The sequence below is a fragment of the Euwallacea fornicatus genome, chromosome 1 (genome assembly GCF_040115645.1).
Source record: "Euwallacea fornicatus isolate EFF26 chromosome 1, ASM4011564v1, whole genome shotgun sequence".
In the NCBI taxonomy this organism is placed as follows: Eukaryota; Metazoa; Arthropoda; class Insecta; order Coleoptera; family Curculionidae; genus Euwallacea; species Euwallacea fornicatus.
In genome coordinates, this window is record NC_089541.1 from 4,069,666 (window position 1) to 4,090,046 (window position 20,381).

Below are 20,381 nucleotides of genomic sequence, written 5' to 3' on the forward strand. Positions count from 1 at the left end.
AGACATTTAGCCGGTAAATTACATAATGTCCGAGTTGATCATCTGAAAACTGTCAGTTCCAAGTCGAGGTGCTTCAATTTACCTCAATACTGTCAATGTAGAATTTCATTAAATGAAAACAATAAAATTCAAACCATTTAAATTTTACTAATTTTAGTTTTTTCGGTTATTATTATCAATATTATTCTATAAATTGAAGAATTGAGTTTTTTCTATCACCTCCTTTGGCCTATTATAGTTTGTGTGCTAGTGTTACTTGCCAGAGCATAATGTAAGTACCTACCCCATCTCCATAATACCAGAGTTAAATTTCCTGTAAATTTCATATCTGTTCTATTCTATATTCTTATTAAATATTTAAAATAATCCTCTTTCGAGTCTCGATACCGCAAGTATTTAGTTTAAATACACAAATGGTATATTCAAATATACTATCTACTAAAATTTCATCAACTCAGAAATTTTTGGGTGCTACATATCTATGAGTAATTATAATGTATAGAAATTGTTGATTATTTCAAACAGCAGAAAGGTTATATAAGACATATTTAATTGTTATGACATTGTTGTCATTATCATTAACCATTTAAATCGCCATTGAAATCAACAAAGTTTTTTCCAGTTTTTAATATAAAATAATAGAATATTATACACCGAGCTGGTGAAGTACATCATAATGAACCCAACCTCAAGTTTAAATCCTACAGTGCTAAACTATTTAAAGAATGAGAGTTATAAGTATTTCACAGTCACAATATATGATATTTTTATTACCACACCTGATAAAATTGTAGTAGAGTTAATTAAGTTAAGCATAAAATAAATTTGAAACGTAAAAAGACAATATTCTTAAATCATCATAACATCTAAGTTCATAATGCTTTATTTAACATTTGTTTCAATGGCAAACATATATATGTACAACAGAAGGAGAGATAATGACATTGTGGTCAACTTCTTCATTGATTGACATTGTAAATAATACGGCTTACATGTGAGAGGCCATAAAAATGACACAACCAGGGTGTATATACAATTCTTTTATACAATAAACATACTTAAATTATACATAAAAGAAAACTTAAACACAAAAAGACTACATGTCTTGAATATACACTGAAATTATTATAATGCTTAATATATATACAGAAAAACATAAATCATAAATGATGTTGATACTGCCTATGAGGTAATTCAATAAAAGTCTACCAAGTTGTAAAATATATAATCCTTCTTTTTCTGAAGAGAAAGTGATGAAGTAGTATTCATTTTGTCTTAAACTAAGGCCTTCTTTTTTGGCTGTTATCATTTAATCAATGTAATATTATTTATTACTATGCTCTTCGGTAAAATAATAATGTTTATACAACGTTTTTAAAACCTAAACTAAAATCGATTCTGCGTTAAAAAGTAAAAACAAATTCTTGGTTCAATATAGGAGCAAAAAACCAAAACCTTTTGTCACTTTCCAGAAAACTGAAGATTATATTTTTTTGTATTTTTGTAGACTTTTTTGCATTACTTTGTAGAGAATATTCAATCAAACATAATCAACTCTTTATGGTTACTCCACTAAGACCATAAGATGACGTACTTTTTAGGCTATAAAAAACAGGTTGATATTATATCCTTTGGCAAAAATTTTATGACTCTTAAAATTTGAATGTTAATTTTCGATTTCCCTAACTTTGTTCCTTGTGTGTAGTTTCAAACTCAATTTATAATTATTTAAGACATGCTTAAATACTTTATAAAAGACTAGCAAAGAACATCAATAATTTATTGAAAGTGAAATAGAGAACTAAGGGGCTATTCTTATAGTTTATCTCCATACTTCAGTAACCTCGTGTTAATATAATATTTATAAGGCTCGATATAAAGTATAATTTTGAATGCGTTTTGTAATACTGTTTTTCAAGTTGATTCTTATTTAGGTAAAACCGTGGTAGCTGTGAAGCTTAATTAAATATTAATTGTATCTATTGCATACCCTATGCAGTGCTGCCCTAGCTCATTAATTAAATTGTTTAATTAATCAATCATTTCATCATGTAGAAGTGGATATAGACCAGGTAGTATATTTTGAAGCAGAACGTACATTTCTATTTTTTTAATTTAAATTATTTGAATAAAGGTGAGTATGTATTAAGCGAATTGTGCGCCTATATATTTAGAGAAATGAGAATTACTTAAATGCTTTTTCCATAAAAAAAGTTAATCGGTCACATAGGTGGGCAGCATAATAGCCAATTGTTTTTCTCGAGTTGTTCTCTTGGCAATGTCACCGCCTCAATTTCCTTTCTGGCGGGAAACAGACGAGAACACGTAATACGCCGGAAAATTAAAAAACAAGGTGAAATTACAAGTACAGAGGCCAACGAGCTATTAAGGTCCTCAAAGGAGTTATTTTTAGCGCCATTGTATCCCTAGGTTTTAAAATAACATGCACGCACACTCCACATAACAATGGAAACCGTGAAGGATTATAAACCGAGATTTCCCGCTCAAAAGTTTCCATTTTCTGGCCGATGTCGCTTTGTCAAGTCCGGCAGCGCGGACGATTCATTCTCGTTTATAGTGGTCAGTGTTCAGTACCGACGTGCGGTACTGTCAATCATCGTTATTTATTTGACATTTAACTCGATTCATTAGTTTATTGGAAATTGGAAGTAAGTTTTTGGCACCGATTATTATTTATGTTTCTATAATGAATAATACAATACAGGCAGTTTGTTTCATGTAATGTCACACATTTAACGTTTCAAGTCCAAGGAAACATTCTCACAATGCTGCCTGTATTTGCTCCCCAAATAACATTTCTCCTAATTTATTTTTTTCCCGTTGGCCTTCCAGAGGGGCCAAGTTTGGTCCTATTATGCCCGAAACCCTATGGACCAATCTAAAGACATACTAGATTTAAGTCAGAATTTCAAAATCGACCTCGATCAACTGCCCTATATTAGCAAAAGCAATGAAAAGAAAAAGGTGGCCAGGAGAAGGTGGGCCATCTTGGCAAAAGCCCTGAAGGTATTTCCTTAATTTGATGGCTACCATTCTCATTCATCCCGAACTGTACACATAGAAACAGCAGAGTGTGGTAGCCATCAACCAAAGGTGTTCCAGGACAGACCATAATCGAATTAATTTGAATGACACCCCGGTTTGATTTAATCCTGTGATGTATTCTTGACAGTTTTGTTTGGTAGTTTGTGCTTTATAGAACGTCAATGTTACTTTTCAGCAGATTAGTATTTGTCAGTGTGTAGTGTTAGATTTTATCCTCTTTTTTTTCAAGATTGCGAGTGTTATATAGAGTAGATAAAAATGTTATGTTATCAAATTTTAATTAATCGATAATACAATCGATTTCTACATATATGTCTCTTAAAAGCCCAATGCCTATCAATCAACTCAGAAGTAATTAATGCATTACTAGTGACAGTTTAGCAAACACGAAGCTCTTACGAACAATGACATGTTAACATAACTGGAAAAATAAGCCCTGATTGAAATGTAGGTAATTCAATATCAAGGCCATGGAAATATTTGTAAATATATCCTTACCCAGAAAAAGGGTAAACAGACTTGACACCATAAATTATTCTTTCACTCCCTTTAGTGCTGTGTAAAACAAGCATTTTGCTGACTTTGAACCAACCTTTTTAGTTTCCTTAAAATAGAACTATATTAATTTAATTGATTTATCAAATAAATTCAAAATTTATGTTTTTCTCGACATTCAAAACTGAGCCGAAAAGGTCAAAATAATAACGATTGCTTCTTTTGTTGATGCATGACAGATATTTTTAGATCGGGCAGTGTCAGTTAGAGATACCACGTGTATCTTAGACTCGCCTGGGGTATCGACCACTTAGTCCTCAGATTGAAAAGACAGTTAAGGGTAATGAAATATGAAAAAATATTGCTCCGCATTCAAATTGCTTTACAATGCCCCATAATGGGGATATTGATTTGGCTCAATCAATGCGTGGACATGGTTACGCCACGTAGACGACATTGGAGAATTTAGTGTGAAGGAATAAATAGGGATATCTTAAAAAGTGGATGATAGGGGTTACTGTTAAACAATAATTTTATTGCAATTTGAACGTATAAGCTTTGTAATTTTGAATGATTACCAATAAGTTTACGCGCTGTATGAAACTCAAACTTTACGAGTACAATAATGTTAATTAAACACTCCTCAGATCGATTATGTCTGGCGGGCCTCCTGCAAAGTTTTGCTATGTATTATTTTAATAATGCATTATTATCAAAGCACAAAAGCGGTTTTAACGTAACAATCACATTGGAACGTGTGTGTAGATGGAAACCATTCAAGTAATTAAAAAAGTATGATGGTTCTTTTTACCAACATGTAAATGAGGACCTCATTAAAAAATCCACTCAGATTTGCTTATTCGAAAAAAACAAACAACCCATTTGATTTGCATTAATGTTTATTTTTGTTAAGAAATTTCTGTGGAAAATTTAAGTTTGAAAATTGAAATAAGATTTATCCATGTAGCCATCTAAGAACTTCAGCTCAATCTTTCCAATATTCCTTCAAAAACTCAGCTGTAGTCACATTTAGAAACCACTCGAAGAGGCAGAAGTCGTTATCACCCTTCCAAAATACTGAGGGCACTCTGTCCAGTCCCCGGGAGAACTCGAAAGGGATTCCAATATATCCAAAAAGAGAAATGTTAATTTAACAAGGTCTTACTATGAAAAGAATAAATTTTCGTGTTTCATGGCTTGACTTCTCACCGCATATTGCAATATCATCTCGAGCAAAACAGCTGTTGACAAGTTGCCAGGCAATTGCACTCACAGATTGTAAATTATCTTATTGTACTCTTGGATCGTTTTGATATAAAGGAACAAACGTAAATACCTATGAGAGACTGATTATAATAATTCATATCGCCAATTTGGGTCCAGGCCAAGACAACTTGGCGCAGCCAAATCACTATACAGAACCCAATTCTACTTATATTTAACTTTCGCACTGATAAATTAGTATACCTAGTGAATGAATGTTGCCTGACGTAGTTATTACTATACACAGTGGTTAAAGTCAATACTATACTGTCAAAAATACTGACGCAGCCTATTTTCTGCCCTTAGAGCCCTTCTGGAAGTCAACCCTCAAGCCCCACCGACGAGATCTCAGTTCGAAGGATATCCTCGTTTATGCTTTTAGAAACTAGAGAACTACCAGGCCCTCCAACTAACCATGTAACGGACCAAATTTCTAAACGTACTTGGTTCGAATACTCGATTACCATAGAACAACGGGTATTTAAACTGAATATCGGTCACCGTAACCGGACATTCAGTGCTGAAGACTTGATGGGGTTTAACAATACCGGGAACGTTTGTATTTGGCCCTCCGAGGAAACTTTGAGTTACTATGTTTGCCTGAATTTGCACGTGTTTGCCAATAAGAGTGTGTTGGAGTTGGGAGGAGGTATGTCGTGTCTTGCGGGGCTCTTGGTGGCCAAAAACAGCGCCGCCAGGGACGTTTTGGTAACCGACGGCAATAAAACTTCAATGGAGAACGTGGAGGCAATTCTACAATGCAACTCGTTCCCGTGCAACACTGACTGTGCTGTTCTTAAATGGGGAGAACCAGACAGGTCCTGCAACAAATTCGACGTAATTATATCAGCAGACTGTTTGTTTTTCGATGACGCTAGGTTGGACTTCATCAACTGCCTTTGTCACTATTTAGCGCCTAAGGGTCTGGCACTAGTCATGGCGCCCCAAAGGGGCTCCACTTTAGATAACTTCATACTTCAGTCGCAAGCGCGAGGGCTGATTTGTAAGAAAATAATGAATTACAGTGAAGTCGTATGGGAGAAAAGACTGTCTCTTTTGGACAGTAATTGTGATTATAACGATAATATTCACTATCCTATCCTAATAGAAGTGACCAAGACCTAATTATAAGAAGTGTCCTTAGGTGTTTTTGGGGGAAGGGTGTGTTTACTGTTCACTCGCGGATGCTACATGTGCTGGTTAACTAATACATTCCCTGTCCATTTGCAGGAGAAAATCGCTTTTCTGGTCTAAAATTAAGTGAACGTAGAGCAGTCATGTTCACACCATTTTTTATAAATGAAATGCTAAAAATTCACACATGACTTTTGGATTCGTAAAAATATCTCACTTAATAGCTGATTAATGTATCCTGCTATACTCACACCTACCTAAAACGTATTATCTAGTCTGATTAACCTCATCTGTGATATAAAATACCAATTTTTCCTTAATTCGAGTAGTGTCGGTTTTGAAGAAAATTGTCTTAAATTTTCTAAAATAAATAACCCCTTCTAGTCACATTCGTGTGGAATATATGTATAATGTCAATGTTACTTAGTTAACAATTTTTAATAATATTTGGAGGAGGAGTTTATAATAATAAATCAAGTGGTACTTACTTGGTATTTATTCCAAACATTATTTTTGAACGTACAAAGCCAGTTGCTATTGTTTACCGTATGCCGGAGTCCATGCGACCTATATCCGATGTTACGAGTACCTAATTGGACACGAGGCCATACGATGTCGCATAAAATTTACTTTTTTATTTCATATTTTTATCATCGACTCTTCGTTTAATTCTCGAACATCGTATTCATGGATGGCAGATGCATGAGGCGGAAGTTAACAGCCTCTGTCTCGTGCATCGTCATTCAAAGATCCGATGATCCAAAATTATTAAAACTGCATGAACCCACCTGTAAATTAAACTTCCAATTAACGTATAATTTCATGATTTTTTCAATTGATGTGTATGTGTGTGTATTTCAAATTTAAGTGAAATGTATGATCTCGCTGATCAGGATAGAAATTATATTAATAGGAGGGTTCATGTGGCTCACAATTTTCTGTCTACTCGATGGTTCACTACTATCTTTCTACTCTACATCTACAACAACGATAACCATTTTTTATTACTTAACTAGCAAAACCCATGGAACCATGGGGGCTGGTGTTTTCGGATCTTTCTGAGATCGCTAGAGGGTATTTGTATATCTTCGTATTGGCGGCACGACATTGGATGAAAATTTAAACGGTTTAAACTTTATTCGACGTAGTACGGTCTTATAACCACACAGAATATTCGTGTGACGACGAATGCATGGGGCAAAGCTAAAATTCTCTCTCTCTCATGTATTCGTCAACTAAAGATGCATGATCTGAAAGTACTTTAACTTCGTTAAACTAGAAATCGCCAGATAAAAAAACATTTTCGACTTCTAACGGAATTTAAAATTGTTTCAACTTTATCCGACGTCGAGCAAAAACCTTGTTACCTCATAGGGTACCCCACGGATGCGTGGGATAAAAGCTAAAATCCTATGTCCAGTGCATCGGTCATACAACGGTACGATTATCAGAAGTACTGTATTTGCGTGATCAAAACTAAATATTAAATTAAAAATGAAAAGATTAAAAATATTGCATGAAACACAATTTGGTATTGCTATACCCTTATCCATCATCGTTGTGCGGCCTTGTAACTAGTCATTGCATCGTCGTATGACGAATATATGGGCTAAAAGTTTTAAGGATCTAGGAACTAAATGTGTAATAATGGGTTTAATATTTAAGGGCAGAAAATGGTCTGGTGATGCCATAAGATCGTGCAATTTATAGAGAATAAAATAATAATACCATTACAGTCCACATACGCTTATTGTATTGGCCAAACCTATTGTTGCATATTTGTCCATTACGTACTTAGTTGAATCGTTCGCTCTGGTCCGGGCTCTAGTCAATTATATGCTAGTCAATGCATATCAGTATTATAGAATAGAACATTTATTTAATTATTGTTAAAACTAGATCATCTGGATTTCACACTAAGATATTAATAATTATATTGAAGAGCCCAATTTAGGATTTTTTCATTCTTAAAAGGATTATTTTTGTATAATACATATTACAATTTTAATTTAGTTATAGGTGTATCTGCACCTTCGTTGTTAGCAGTTGATAATACTAATCTATTCACCTGAGTGGCAAAACTATCATAGTACGCCAACAATTCTAGAAACTGTAATTGAATTATTATTGGATTTTATTGAGAGGGAGTTGTTAAGCTACTGATTGCATATTAAGTTCCTATATTGAAGATTGTAGCGCGGAAATTACAGGGATTATTGTACTTGATTAGTATACCTATGTCACTTTGTCACTATATTGTTTGTAATAAATTTAAGGTGTTACGAAGGGCTTTTACTCAGAGTGTAAGTAATCCGTAAGTACGAGAAACAGAATCAACAAAAGTTTTTTGAATGTTGCTCATCAATTACATTCTAACAAATCTTAAATTCTATTTTTCACTCCATGATAGCTCAATGGCCTGAAAAAGTCTTTCATTCATAACAAAACAATAACAAAGTTAAAGCTGGGTTTTCATCAAGTGTAGTAAACAATATTTTTACTCACCCAATAATACGATTCTTTGCCAAACTTTGTTCTTTTGTAATGAATTTCGGCATAAGTTTTATTTTTACAGCGGTTTTGACGCGGAAAAATCTTGTCGACTTGGACGAAACTACAGCTTTCCCCCATGATCGTTTTCGAAATGTCCCATGATTTATGTTCACGTTGACTTTTTCTAATTCCTCGTCGTGTAAAATTGTCACGACCAAACTGAATTTTCCATCTGTTTCCAATGGCTTTGACCTCCTTATATTGATATTTAAAACCGGAAAAACCGATATAAAATTAAGCAATTTTTCTCGCGTTAGTTTTATAGCCGATATCCAGAGTTTTATTTCCAAATATTTAACTGTAACATGAGCGTTCATCCAAAACAAACCGCTTTTATTTCTTTATCAAATCCAGATGTATCGTTTCCGCGAGTGGTTGCGTAAGAAACCACGAAAAAACATAAATTTTCGAAAAATTATTTATCGGTCGATATTTCAAAAGCGCTCTTGAAAGGAGGCCCAAAAGTCCGATTATTAAAATTATAAATAGATCAGACACCGGGATCATTAGTTCGGTTTGTGTCTGGATCTAAAACGATCCGGGCATCTGTTGGGATGAGTCAAACTGGATCGAAACTACATTATACATTAAATTACGATTAGATATCGCATGGCGCCTTCATTGGCGGTTCTTCGTCGGAACGTGGCTTTGGATTCTATGCCAAGTTTATTAAGAAATACAAATTACAAAGCTCCTAAAAAATAATGGGCTTTATGCTGTTCGGATTGTGGGATGGATTTTTTGGCGTTAGAAAATGCGTAATGGATTTTAGATCAGAAAAATCAGGAAGAACTTGCGAAGTCATTTATTTCCGTGTTAAGTAATGCTGCAACTCAATCAACTTTGTAAAAATGAAGAAACTCTATTGACGAAGTGCATGTCAACATGATAATTCGGCCAAGAGAGATTTTTACGTTTTACAAAGTTCTTAGGTGCTTAAACCGTGGGCCAACACAAATAGGCGTGCTAAGGCTAAGAGGCAATCATCGGTTAGTTTAGTATTAATATCTTTAAAGCGCTTAGATAAATAGCTAAGTTGGTCTTTTATTGGGAAGTTACAGTCATTGTGATTTAACAAAACTTATATGTGCTTAAGCTATAGTTCTCTAAAAAAAAAGGCGAACGTTTTTATATACAGGGTATCCATTTAACGGCCTCTCCGACTCATGAGTTTATTTGTGATTTCTTAAAAAAAAAATCAGTTATGGAGATGTATATGAGGATAATGAAGAAAAATTTTTAATGAGTGAAAACCTTACAGGGTATCCCAAAAAAATGGGGCGTCATTAAGTCTCATTTTTGAAATGGTGGACCCACTGCGTTTTTTCCACGTGATAGAATCCTCTTCTGTTCCTGCGTTAGTTCCTAGATTTGTTTTTTAGTCTGAGATACAGTGACTCAAAGTTTTTACTTTTTAAATTAAATTTTAGATATTTTCACATACATATTGCCTGTTAAAAAAAAATTCATACCGCAGTTAGCTTAAGTCAGATTTTGATCATTTTTAATTAAATCACAAATAAACCCATAGATTGTTCGGGGGGCTGCTGAACATCATTTACAGGACAATCCTTATTTGGGGATAAATAGTACGAAAATCTAACCAGGTCAGCATATCACCTAAAAAAGTGGCGACGTTCATAGGCGTTACATAGGGTACATTACACTGTCATTGATATTTTATATAACTTAAATCACTAAGACAACAAACATTGTTAGTATGTCGGACGTCTAGGCGAACCCTAGATATGGGACATCGGTTTTTATTTTTTTGCGCCTACATGGATTATCCAAATGAAAAACTTTTACTTACATGATTATAGTATTCCAGACGGTTTTGACTCAAAACGCCTCCAAGTTTCAAAAATTTAAACGTCCCGCGTAACCGTTTGAAACCAAAATTGGCCCGAGTGAAGATCATAATTAAACAAATACAAAATCGCCAACGGCATAAACGTAAAAAAAAAAACGTTACCAAATGAATTTTTTCTTTTTTTATTAAATTCTTATTTAAGTGCAACAAAGAAAAAGTAAAAACAAGGCAATTAAATGACTACCTACGTATTAAAGCATAACCAAACGAGTAACTGAAAAACAAAAAACTTTAAAATTGTTTGCAAAAACGTTTAAAGCAATTTCTTGAACAAACCACCGACCAATCGTGTCCTCGAACGACTGCGCAGGACATTCAAATTTTTGAAATTTGGAAATGTTTTGAGACAAAATGGTTTTAATTAGAAAATAGAAAAAAATGTGAAATGATGGCCCGTCTTGAGTACTATGACTTTCATCTAAAAGTTTTTCAATTGGATAATTCGTCTAGGCGCAAAAAAATATTTTCCATGTTAATCTCCTGTGTCCAAAATTCACCTGGACACAGGAGATTAACGGAATAAAGGAACATTATATCAAAATACTTACGCCGTTCTTTAATTAAACTTAATATCTGACATCTTTTAAAATCGTAACTAAAACCCACATTCAAAAAGCCTTAATGCTTTAGTTGTTCTCCGAGCGTGAAAATTATTGTTTCAAAATTCAAGGAAGTTTGTTATGTAATTACGCATATGCGCAAAATAAAAATAATCGATGTATTTGCGTAAATGGTTTATGAAATATATCACAGTTTGGCAGTAAAAATTCGACTTTCCAAGGTGTTGCAAACACCTGTCTTTCAGCGGGCATTAATCGCCCAATTCAGCTCGTCAGCTGAGTTTATTAAAACTACCCAGTTATAAATGACGTTATTTCGTCTCGTTTAGAAAATCAAAAAAAATATTACATGTTCAATAGTTTTGTATTTTGAGACCCAGACACCAAACACTTATTGTCCGGAATATATGATAATCCTTCATATACCTACTCATTTTATATCTCTCCTAATTTTTGCTTAAATTGTTGCAGTTTTTTATATCTACTCAGAATGTAACAATTTTTCACAATAAAACGGTTTAATGTCTCTTCCTCGAACTATTAAATCGTTCATAAAAATCGAAACGATCCTCAGAGCATAAACATTTTTATGTAAAGCTCATTTTCCCTACATTATAACTAAGGAAGAGACGTGAAATTGTAAAATTACTTTTTTTGATGTTTGTAAATGTTCTTCAGGTCAACATCGTAATTCTCGAAAATAAAACGTAAATCACAAAGGACGTGTAAATTGTCAAAACAAAGAATTCGCTTGCTATATGGTTGATTTATTTTGCGCTGTTCGCGTGATGTAAATTTAATGTTTAGTTATTTATTATTTGAAGATCGTAATACATACAGGCAGGAATTAAATTGGAATTATCTTTTGTCTAAAGTAACGAGATTATTTTGAATGGTGGCCAAATATTCGCATATACATAAAACACTGTTAATAGCTTTTGTTTATATAACTGTTCAAACATTGAAAGGATAGAAGCAATAACAATCGTAATAACCATTTTGTATTGTTTTGTTATTGATTGGAATGTGCCAAAAAGGGTTGAAACATTACACATATTTTAATTCGCAATGCAATTTAAAAATATTTAACTGGCACTGCTACCACAACAAAGAGGCCTATTATCTAATTGTTCGTTGACCAAATGGCGAATGTAAATTAATTCGCCATTTTGAAACAGTTCCGAAATGAGTGGGAATCGAAACTAAATGAGAACATCCGCAATGCTCCTGATTTAATCCCGCGGAAAATTTACACTAATTTGGACAATACTCACCATACCTAATGGTTTATAAAGTTACCACATAGAACGATAAAATTTTATTGATACGTTATCGCATTCTACATAAATAAATGCCCTAGTTGAAATTTGTCTGCAAAATCACTGTAGGCTTAATTTAACAACTACAGGTACGAAGTTGAAAATACAGTTTCATGTCTTTCCATTTTGCCGGAAAACGGCAAAACTTTTAAAACAGACATGAGTGACTCATAAATTATTTTAAAACATTCTCTACATTTTCCAACGTTCACCCTTTTGGTGCATGTCTGATTTTACCAAAGAAAATTGAAAAATTTTATTGTAAATCTGCAACATGCAAAGAATCAAATATGCAAAATTAATTTCCTAATAATTCATCTTAATCATGTTTCAGGGCTGATTACTGGAAATCTCAGGATCGTAAATACTGCGATTTTTGCAAATGCTGGATAACCGACAACAAAGCTGTAAGTAACTGCAGTACCTATAAGTCTTGACTAACTTCAATGACTAATTGACAAAAAAAACTTCTAGAGTCGAGATTTCCACGAAAATGGCAGGAGACACAAAGAAAATGTTAAAAAGCGGCTCAAAAACATTATCAGGGATAGTGCTAAAACTCAGAAAGAGACACAAAAGGTATCATCCAAATCCGTAACATATTGTCCATGACACTTATTTAATGCACCATTTCAAAGGTCGATGTGTCAATTCGGGCAATGGAAGCAGCCGCATTGGAAGCCTACAGAAAAGACGTTGAAAGTAATTCTTCAGCCGATTTAACTTCAATCGCCATGAACAAAAAGCTAAAGGATGGCAACTTGGAAATAGCCAGTGGCAATAGCAACAAAGTATGGCGCGAAATGGTGGCCACAGGTGGAAAAAGTTACTATTGGAACACCATCACCAATGGTAAAATTGGATAGTTTCAGCACTGTCATTTTACAACTAATAATAATTTTTCAGAGACTACCTGGAGCCCTCCGGCAATAGGATTTTTTTCAGTCTTGGATCAAAAGGCTGAGAAAAACAAGGCCATTGCCAAGCAGTATAGAGAAGTTGAGAGATACAATAGAAGAGAAGACATGTTAAGGTTCGTGTTCATGTTATTATTTCATTAGTTATTTTGTGAAGTATATAGGCGTTTATTGAGATTGCCTTAAGCTCGTCAAGCGGCAGTAATACATGGCCCATATTGAGGGAGCTTTTGATGAAGACAAGGTCTGGGCTGTTGTAATATTGCCTTAGCCTTACGGCTGCATTTCACAAATATTTTTATAATTTAGTCTTTTTATTGTTATATATTTAAATACTATTAAGTAATATTTGTTCGCTCGGGTTAGAAAGCATTGATGAAAATGATACATGTGTTGCTGCACAAATTAGTATAAATTATAATTTTATAGAAAACAAGACAAAGAGCAAGAGGAGGCGGAAGAGCGGGCCCGATTAGCTCGAGAAAAACTCAAAGAAAGAAGAGTTCAAGACGAAATCCCTGAACCCGTTTACGGTCCTATAATAGACCCTGGGAGAAATGATCCCTACGGAAAGTGGTATACTGTTCCAGAAAGGTATGAGTTTTATGACATATACATATTTAAATGTCGTCTAAATGCTCAAAATTTTTTTTATTTCTCTTAGCACTGCAGCGGAAATAGATTATCAGCTTCCCGCACAAGAATATTTTGAATGTCCCATTGTAGTCGAACCGGAACCCACAGTTAAAGAATTCAAGGAAAAAACTGTTGAAAATATAGATGCTTCAGAAGGGGAAAGCAGCTTTAAGAAGCGCAAATTGAGTTCGATGACGAAAAAAAATATGAGGCAGAGATTAGACGTAGATTAATTAAAATAAAAACTTATTTAATTTTTTTTATATTATTTTTGGTTGTTTAGTTGACTTTTCCATTCAAGATGGCAGAAACGTTTATAATAGATGTCCCTTATGAATTCATAGTTTTATCATCCATGTTGTGGGACTTAATAAATATTCTGTGTAGTAGTCGGAGACCGATCACAGAAATTTTCTATGATTACATAACAAAATTTACAGAGGACACAGTAAAAACAGCAAGAGAGTGGAGTTGAGCAATTCCTGCAAATAGCAGGGTATTGAAACTTATTCAAATTCTTTAATAGCTAAGGTGGAACAAACCATTACCCAGTCTTACTGAAGTCCTTGTCTATTCCAAAAATTAAATATTCAATGTGCGTTATGTTGTTTTATCAAAAGTACAAAGAACCCAAATAATTGTGCCGCATTACGCATCAAACGATTCAATTAGTAAATAACCTTGTAGCGTGGGTTCAAGGTTCCATGATACTTATAATAAATGATATCGGTTCAATTCAATTACTTGGCTTTGCTATTGAAAATGTATTAGTTGAAATAAATTTCAACAATAAGGAGGTGATGTCTGTATTTTTCACTAAAAATAAAAAGCCTTTTAGTGTGCAATTTTCGCCTTTAAACCCATCGTTACTTGCCCTAACTACAAATGCAGAGAATGGAATTTTCGGAAGCGGAACATTATTTACTCTCAATATAACCCCATATGGAAAAATCCAAGAGATAACAGCAAACAACTGGCCGAACGCTTTGTTTGACGTACGATGGTCTCCTTCTTCCAAGTTAATTTTAACTTCATCTGGAGATGGAGCATTACAGTTATGGAGTTTAACTGAAAGCAGGCTTCAATCAAGTTTCTCTGCTCATAACCTGGAAGTTTCAAGTGTTGACTGGAAAATTGAATCTATAATATTAAGTGCCTCATGGGATTGTACTTTAAAAATATGGAATTCAGAAACATGTCAATGTATACTAGGTTTTGATGGACATTCAGATGCAATACATGAAGCTCAATTCTCCCCAAAAATAACAAATCTGATTTCTTCAGTATCATCAGATGGAACATTAAAACTATGGAGCATGAATACTAAAAAACATTTAGTAACTATTAAGGTACATGACGCGGAAGTTTTAAGCACTGATTGGAATTTACAGCAAGAACACATTTTAGTAACTAGTGCAAGTGATGGTTTAATAAGGTGTTGGGACATACGCAATTATCTCCAACCATTATTTCAACTTAAAGGAAGTGAAAGACCAGTGGGAAAAATTAGATTTTCGCCTCACTTCACTAACATCACTGCCTCAGCCTCTTTTGATTGTTCGATACAAATAAGTGATATAAGATTAGGGAAAAAATTAGAAGTTTTTAGGCATCATACCGGATTGGTGCCGGACATTGATTGGTGCAGGCATGAATTGGGTTACTTAGTAGATTGTAGTTGGGACTGTTCAGTGATGGTATTTAAGTTAAATATGAATACAATAATGACAAATAAAATTTAATCTTAGAGTAATCTTTCTATTTTATTTTAATGAGTGTCACAAATTAAAACACTTTGCCTGTTCAAACCGAGAGCTCCAGCAATACCACCCTCAGGCAACTTATATTTTAAATCTTGCAGCTTTCTATCTGGAGAAAATTCAAATAGCTGTAAATTACTCTGAGCTAGATCTTTGAGGTTCCAAATTGCAACGTTTTTAGCTTTCCCATGCCTGGCAATGACAAAAACATCATCTTGGGTCTGAATTACACCTGACACAACACACCAATGTGCTTTATGTCCTCCATGCAGTCCTGGTGAATTGTCCTTATTGGTGTCATACCTGATAATCATTAAGTGTTAATTTCATACATGCTGTATAGTTTAAGAGTCGACAAGACCAGTATTCTAACTGACAATTGGTAACCTTTTCAAGAAAAAAAATTATTTAATTATAGAACTCTTGGCATGCTTCAATTGGAAAAGGAGGGATTCAATGGATCTGCCAAAATAGAAAATTCTCTTAATTTAAACTTTATGCAAATTGCTAGGTATTGAAGGATGAACACCAGTTACAGTCTTTATTTTGTAAAAGAACATAGGGGGATTATAATATTTTCTCATGATTTCTTATTTTCAATTGTATATTTACTAAAAGGATACGGTATTAACAACTTCCCTTTGTTCAATAAGACATCCACAATTTCCTGACTCTCTAAATTACCATTATAAATTTTTATGTCCTTGTCTCTAATAAACTCTTTTGCTAATGAATACATAAAATTGGTGCTGAAAATTTCTCCATTATGGCTAAATCCCATGTTTTGGGCATATTTAAAAATTGTGTCTACTAGTTCTTTAGAAGGTTGGTCCATTAAAATGGCTAATGCAACTAGGCCACATTGTGGACCGTTTTGTAAGTATCCCAATAAAGGAGTATACTGCCACTTCAGAGGATTAACCAGGTCTGTTCGACTAAATAGAGTGCATATTTTGTGAAGATCAGGATAAGGGAGAGCCCATGTAAAATCCATAATAATAGTAATAACACATAAATTAAAAATACGAAAAGAACAATTTATAAAAAATTAGATGAAATCGAGAACATTTTTAACGTTGGGAGGACTTGCACCATTTTAAATAAGGATTTGCAACAATAATAAAACCTAACCACAAAAATAGAGAATAAAAAGTGTAATTGGTAACTGCTTTACAACACTGCATCCTAGTGCGTTCTGATAGTGCGCGTCTTATGGTATGAAACTGCATTAATGCATTTTCAATAGTTTCTATTTCACCATTGATTCAATAGCATAGGTAATCTTTCGGCAACCAAAAAACTGATGCAGGAAAACCATTTTTTCAGACCTGCCACTAGGTATTTATAATCATATAAGCAAATCAGATTTGATAGCCTGAATGACAATAAACCTCTGAAATTATAGAATTTCGATTAAAGCTTCCTAAAGAAAAGCTTGTAAAATACTTGTAAGGCCGTGCAGGAATTAGATGACAAATTTGTAGCAAAGAAAATGCTACAAATCGTAAATTTCCGCGCGCATTCAACACCTTCAGATTTCAATACCGCTCATGAAACTTAAAATCTTTCTATCTATCTAAAGATGCTATTAATACAGAAGCATCGCTGTTTGCCGTGAGACAAACTGTACCAGTCTAGAAAATCGGGTGAAGCTTCAGTAGGACAAAGCGATATTTTATAGTTTTTACTTGATAAACAAGAAATACCTGATCACAAAATTAAATGAATTTTTGTCAATTCAAAACAAATTATTAGAATTATTGGTATCACCTTGCATATATTACAGCAATAAAGTCATGACAACAAAGAACGTGTATCTTCGTTATGATAAGTCTTCCTAAAACGATTAAATTCAATTGAACGTGCCAAGGGAACTTCTGAAAACTGAAGCTGCTGAGGAACTTGGTGTGACCAAAGATAGATTTACGGTAGTTTATTTTTAATGTTTTTTGTGAGATGAATGTTATTAGGGAGCTATTCTGTTTAATTTATGGATATTACTGTTTTGTTTGATTTTATGAGCTTGGTTGTCCATGTATATTTGTGAAATGATAATAAAGCAATTTTTTATTAATCAATTGATATATTAAGTTTTAGGCTAAACTAATACATTGTTGGTACCATTTCGTTAAATTAGCGTTAAGTTCGTTCGATATTCCATTCTGCCTAATAGCCGAAAATGCAGCAATATCAGCAATGCTGGCTTGGTCTCGTCCTGCCAGCCATGAAGATTTGCCCAACGATTTGTTTAAAACTTGAAAAATGTTAGCTCTCTCAGCCTTGGTTTTTGTGCGGGCTAATAGGTAGCATTGATCCAAGAGTGAATCGAGTTCGAGAGAATTTCTGTCAGCGTCGTACGAAATGTTTGTAATTCCCAATCGTGATAAGTATCGTAAAAGGTTCACCTCTCCAGAGACCAATGTGTGTGCCAGGAGTATTTCAGAGTTTGAGCTGACTGAATAGAGAAAATACCAAATTACAATGATGAAGATTGAAATATTATTTAGCAATACAGAAAATAGCACTTTACCCCACAATAACTGCAATAATAGCAGATCACTAATTGTGTGTGGTAAAAATACTTTCACACATGTTAAATATTAGTTAATTACCTAACAAGTGCTGAAAATACTCTACTTTATCATATGCTGATTGTAATGGAGTAAAGGGAAAGCAATATTTTCAGCTTGCACATATATGGAGTAAAACCACTTTACCATACATCATAGCAAAAATATTTCTTTTAAAAATAAATATGTATTTTATGTAAGCATAACTAAATAATAGCAACCTCTAAACTCCTTGTAGGTATACATTTTCCATTAAAAGGTACATTAATTAAGTAAATAAATTACTTACTATTCTTCCAAATCAGCTTAATATTGATCACTGGAACTTCTGTTGGTGGTCGAAACTTCTCTAAACTTTCTTTCAGCTGTATTGCAAGATCTGGAAGTAAGGATATTGATGAGTGTAAATGTGAGGTGACTACCAAAGCTACATCATTGCGCAATAACTGCTGTAACAGCTCCAAGGAATAAGGTGGGGCAGATGGATTGACTGTAACAACTAAGCTATCAGGAAAACAGCAAGCCTAAAAACAATATCATCTTATGGAGTTTTGGTTATGAAACTATTTATTGCCACTTACCTTTTTAGGAGTTTTAAGACTCTGTGTTGTTGCTTTTGAGAATTCAATTGAGGCAGCACCATTCTGAATATTTAACTCTTGTTTCAAACTAAATATCTGCTGTTTTAACTGGGCCAGTTGTGCTAAAATCTCCTCTTGTCTAGCTTCTAGTTGAGCCATTCCAGGTACTCCCTGACAGCTCTAGGGTCAAATTCTTAAATAAATATTTTATTATTTTTCATTTTCATATAAAATTTTATATTATAGATATCCCATAGCACCCTATTGAGTGTTTTTTTCTTTTCAATATTCTGAAACTTTAGAGGTTGGAGTTGGAATTTTAAATAAGTATAAATGGGGATATTAAGAAAAGTATTGATTTACTAAAGAAAAGAAAAGGCAGTAAATAAATAAATAAAAGATGAAAAAAACCTTTAAAAACTGTTTAACCTGGTCGAATATGTCCAACTTTTGGGTGGCAGCTGCAACGTGTTGAACAGCTTTTGATTCATGGATGTTACTCAATTGATACATGCACTTGGGGATGTCCACAGCAAAATCATGAACAACTAGGGGTTTTAAATGATACATTTTTATGGGAGCCTTCATAGTGCCTTTAATTATATTTTTTTAGATTTTTACTTTTACGTGTCAAGTATTCCTAGAGATGACGCGATCCACCAGTTACTTAGTCCAAATTTGTTTTTTTCTTTCGATTCTTTTAAGCGGGCAACACTGCTCGGCATAAAACATCAGCTGATATGTGTCACATGTGTCAGGATTGCCATTTTCTTTTGAAAAAAATTATGTTACTTTGGGATTTGACCGTTAAGAATACATGTGCCAAAAATATCGTACATTCACCATTGATTTGAATGAAAAAATTTCGTTAGGTTTACAGAGTTGCATATTTAAATAAGGAAAAATTATCTATTAACTTAACTTTACAATTGGCAACACTGCAGGTGTGAGTTAAAGGTGTGCAGATCACAGCTTTAACAAAGAATAAAAATTTCAAATATCTATTGATCGTTCGCAATCAAGCGAACGTGAAATATACAGAGGTGTATAAGTTTTCACCGAAACCAAAAATGTCTTATAGTAATAACTCCAAAATAAACCAATTAAATCGAAATGAACCCGTAAATTTAAATTTTTAATACTCCCAAATACTCCCCAATAAATAAAAAAATTGTGAAGAAAATTGACTTTAGAAAGAAAATTAAATTCTCTTACCAAATAGAACCTTTTAAATTACCTTGAGTGTGGTAAATCTATTGAAGTCCCGTTTATGGTCCATTGAATTAGTTGAATCCGTTTGAACTGTAAAAATAAAATGTTGACTGATACACTTATTCATGGCGATAATTTCTCAGTTTGATGTAAACGTAAATATATTACTTTTTTATTTAATGCCACTAGAACTTGGAAGGGGTCTTTGTACTCAAGGTCCAGAAGCAGGGTCGCTTTTATTTGGATGTTTAAGAAAGGCAAAATGATTGATATTAGCGTCTTCTTTTTGCTTCTTGTTGAAATCCCCATACTTTTTTCAGGGACTCAATTTTTTCTATTTAATTATAACTACCAATAATTGCTAATTTCTTTTATGTTGCATAATTATCCAATTATTCATTAGTTTAAATAGAAAAAATTAACCCTCTTTAGTCGAAAATTT

General features: G+C 33.5%; 4 protein-coding genes and 1 long non-coding RNA gene across 12 annotated transcripts; 2 read left to right on the top strand and 3 right to left on the bottom strand.

Moving 5' to 3' along the window:
- The first annotated feature begins 38 nt into the window (after nucleotides 1-38).
- On the top strand, nucleotides 39-14,084 carry LOC136338796 (calmodulin-lysine N-methyltransferase-like). 6 transcript variants are annotated; one of them, XM_066281617.1, is made up of 7 exons: nucleotides 65-271; nucleotides 12,598-12,670; nucleotides 12,738-12,842; nucleotides 12,902-13,115; nucleotides 13,170-13,296; nucleotides 13,610-13,774; nucleotides 13,845-14,084. In XM_066281617.1, coding segments are annotated over exons 1-7 (891 nt in total). In that variant the 5' UTR covers nucleotides 65-269; the 3' UTR covers nucleotides 14,050-14,084. The 6 variants fall into 6 exon arrangements, with proteins under 6 accessions (XP_066137878.1, XP_066137714.1, XP_066138035.1 ...); XM_066281543.1 differs by lacking the exons at nucleotides 65-271; nucleotides 12,598-12,670; nucleotides 12,738-12,842; ... (2 more) ...; nucleotides 13,610-13,774; nucleotides 13,845-14,084 and adding exons at nucleotides 1,376-2,669; nucleotides 2,854-3,027; nucleotides 5,131-8,240; XM_066281862.1 differs by lacking the exons at nucleotides 65-271; nucleotides 12,598-12,670; nucleotides 12,738-12,842; ... (2 more) ...; nucleotides 13,610-13,774; nucleotides 13,845-14,084 and adding exons at nucleotides 2,929-3,027; nucleotides 3,083-3,513; nucleotides 5,131-8,240.
- On the bottom strand, nucleotides 4,443-5,135 carry LOC136339195 (uncharacterized). Its single transcript, XR_010732097.1, has 2 exons — nucleotides 4,727-5,135; nucleotides 4,443-4,669 (listed from the first exon to the last, which is right to left on the bottom strand). It is a non-coding gene; the product is annotated as an uncharacterized lncRNA (long non-coding RNA).
- A 132-nt stretch (nucleotides 14,085-14,216) lies between the features above and the next one.
- Nucleotides 14,217-15,569, top strand: Pex7 (Peroxin 7). Its single transcript, XM_066281430.1, has one exon. The coding sequence runs from the start codon at nucleotides 14,521-14,523 to the stop codon at nucleotides 15,556-15,558; it is 1,038 nt and encodes a 345-aa protein (XP_066137527.1). The 5' UTR covers nucleotides 14,217-14,520; the 3' UTR covers nucleotides 15,559-15,569.
- On the bottom strand, nucleotides 15,554-16,705 carry LOC136339069 (actin maturation protease). Of its 2 annotated transcripts, XM_066282148.1 has the most exons (3): nucleotides 16,200-16,705; nucleotides 15,823-15,879; nucleotides 15,554-15,768 (listed from the first exon to the last, which is right to left on the bottom strand). In XM_066282148.1, the coding sequence occupies exons 1-3, from the start codon at nucleotides 16,568-16,570 to the stop codon at nucleotides 15,585-15,587; spliced, it is 612 nt and encodes a 203-aa protein (XP_066138245.1). In that variant the 5' UTR covers nucleotides 16,571-16,705; the 3' UTR covers nucleotides 15,554-15,584. The 2 variants fall into 2 exon arrangements, with proteins under 2 accessions (XP_066138245.1, XP_066138162.1); XM_066282065.1 differs by having other exon boundaries at nucleotides 15,554-15,879; nucleotides 16,200-16,704.
- Nucleotides 16,706-17,639: 934 nt separating this feature from the next.
- On the bottom strand, nucleotides 17,640-19,447 carry AIMP2 (aaRS-interacting multifunctional protein 2). Of its 2 annotated transcripts, none has more exons than XM_066287092.1 (4): nucleotides 19,139-19,447; nucleotides 18,728-18,907; nucleotides 18,436-18,670; nucleotides 17,640-18,031 (listed from the first exon to the last, which is right to left on the bottom strand). In XM_066287092.1, the coding sequence occupies exons 1-4, from the start codon at nucleotides 19,313-19,315 to the stop codon at nucleotides 17,670-17,672; spliced, it is 954 nt and encodes a 317-aa protein (XP_066143189.1). In that variant the 5' UTR covers nucleotides 19,316-19,447; the 3' UTR covers nucleotides 17,640-17,669. The 2 variants fall into 2 exon arrangements, with proteins under 2 accessions (XP_066143189.1, XP_066143198.1); XM_066287101.1 differs by having other exon boundaries at nucleotides 19,157-19,446.
- Between the last annotated feature and the right edge of the window lie 934 nt (nucleotides 19,448-20,381).

Coding starts and splice junctions, on each gene's coding strand:
- LOC136339069 (XM_066282065.1), bottom strand. CDS start 16,570: ATGGATTTTACATGGGCTCTCCCTTATCCTGATCTTCACAAAATATGC. Junction 15,880..16,199: donor AAAGGGAAGTTGTTAATACC/GTATCCTTTTAG, acceptor AATGATTATCAG/GTATGACACCAATAAGGACA.
- LOC136338796 (XM_066281543.1), top strand. CDS start 2,890: ATGGACCAATCTAAAGACATACTAGATTTAAGTCAGAATTTCAAAATC. Junction 3,028..5,130: donor TCTTGGCAAAAGCCCTGAAG/GTATTTCCTTAA, acceptor TTCTGCCCTTAG/AGCCCTTCTGGAAGTCAACC.
- AIMP2 (XM_066287092.1), bottom strand. CDS start 19,315: ATGAAGGCTCCCATAAAAATGTATCATTTAAAACCCCTAGTTGTTCAT. Junction 18,908..19,138: donor AGGTTAAACAGTTTTTAAAG/GTTTTTTTCATC, acceptor ATTTGACCCTAG/AGCTGTCAGGGAGTACCTGG. Junction 18,671..18,727: donor GTCTTAAAACTCCTAAAAAG/GTAAGTGGCAAT, acceptor TATTGTTTTTAG/GCTTGCTGTTTTCCTGATAG.
- Pex7 (XM_066281430.1), top strand. CDS start 14,521: ATGATACTTATAATAAATGATATCGGTTCAATTCAATTACTTGGCTTT.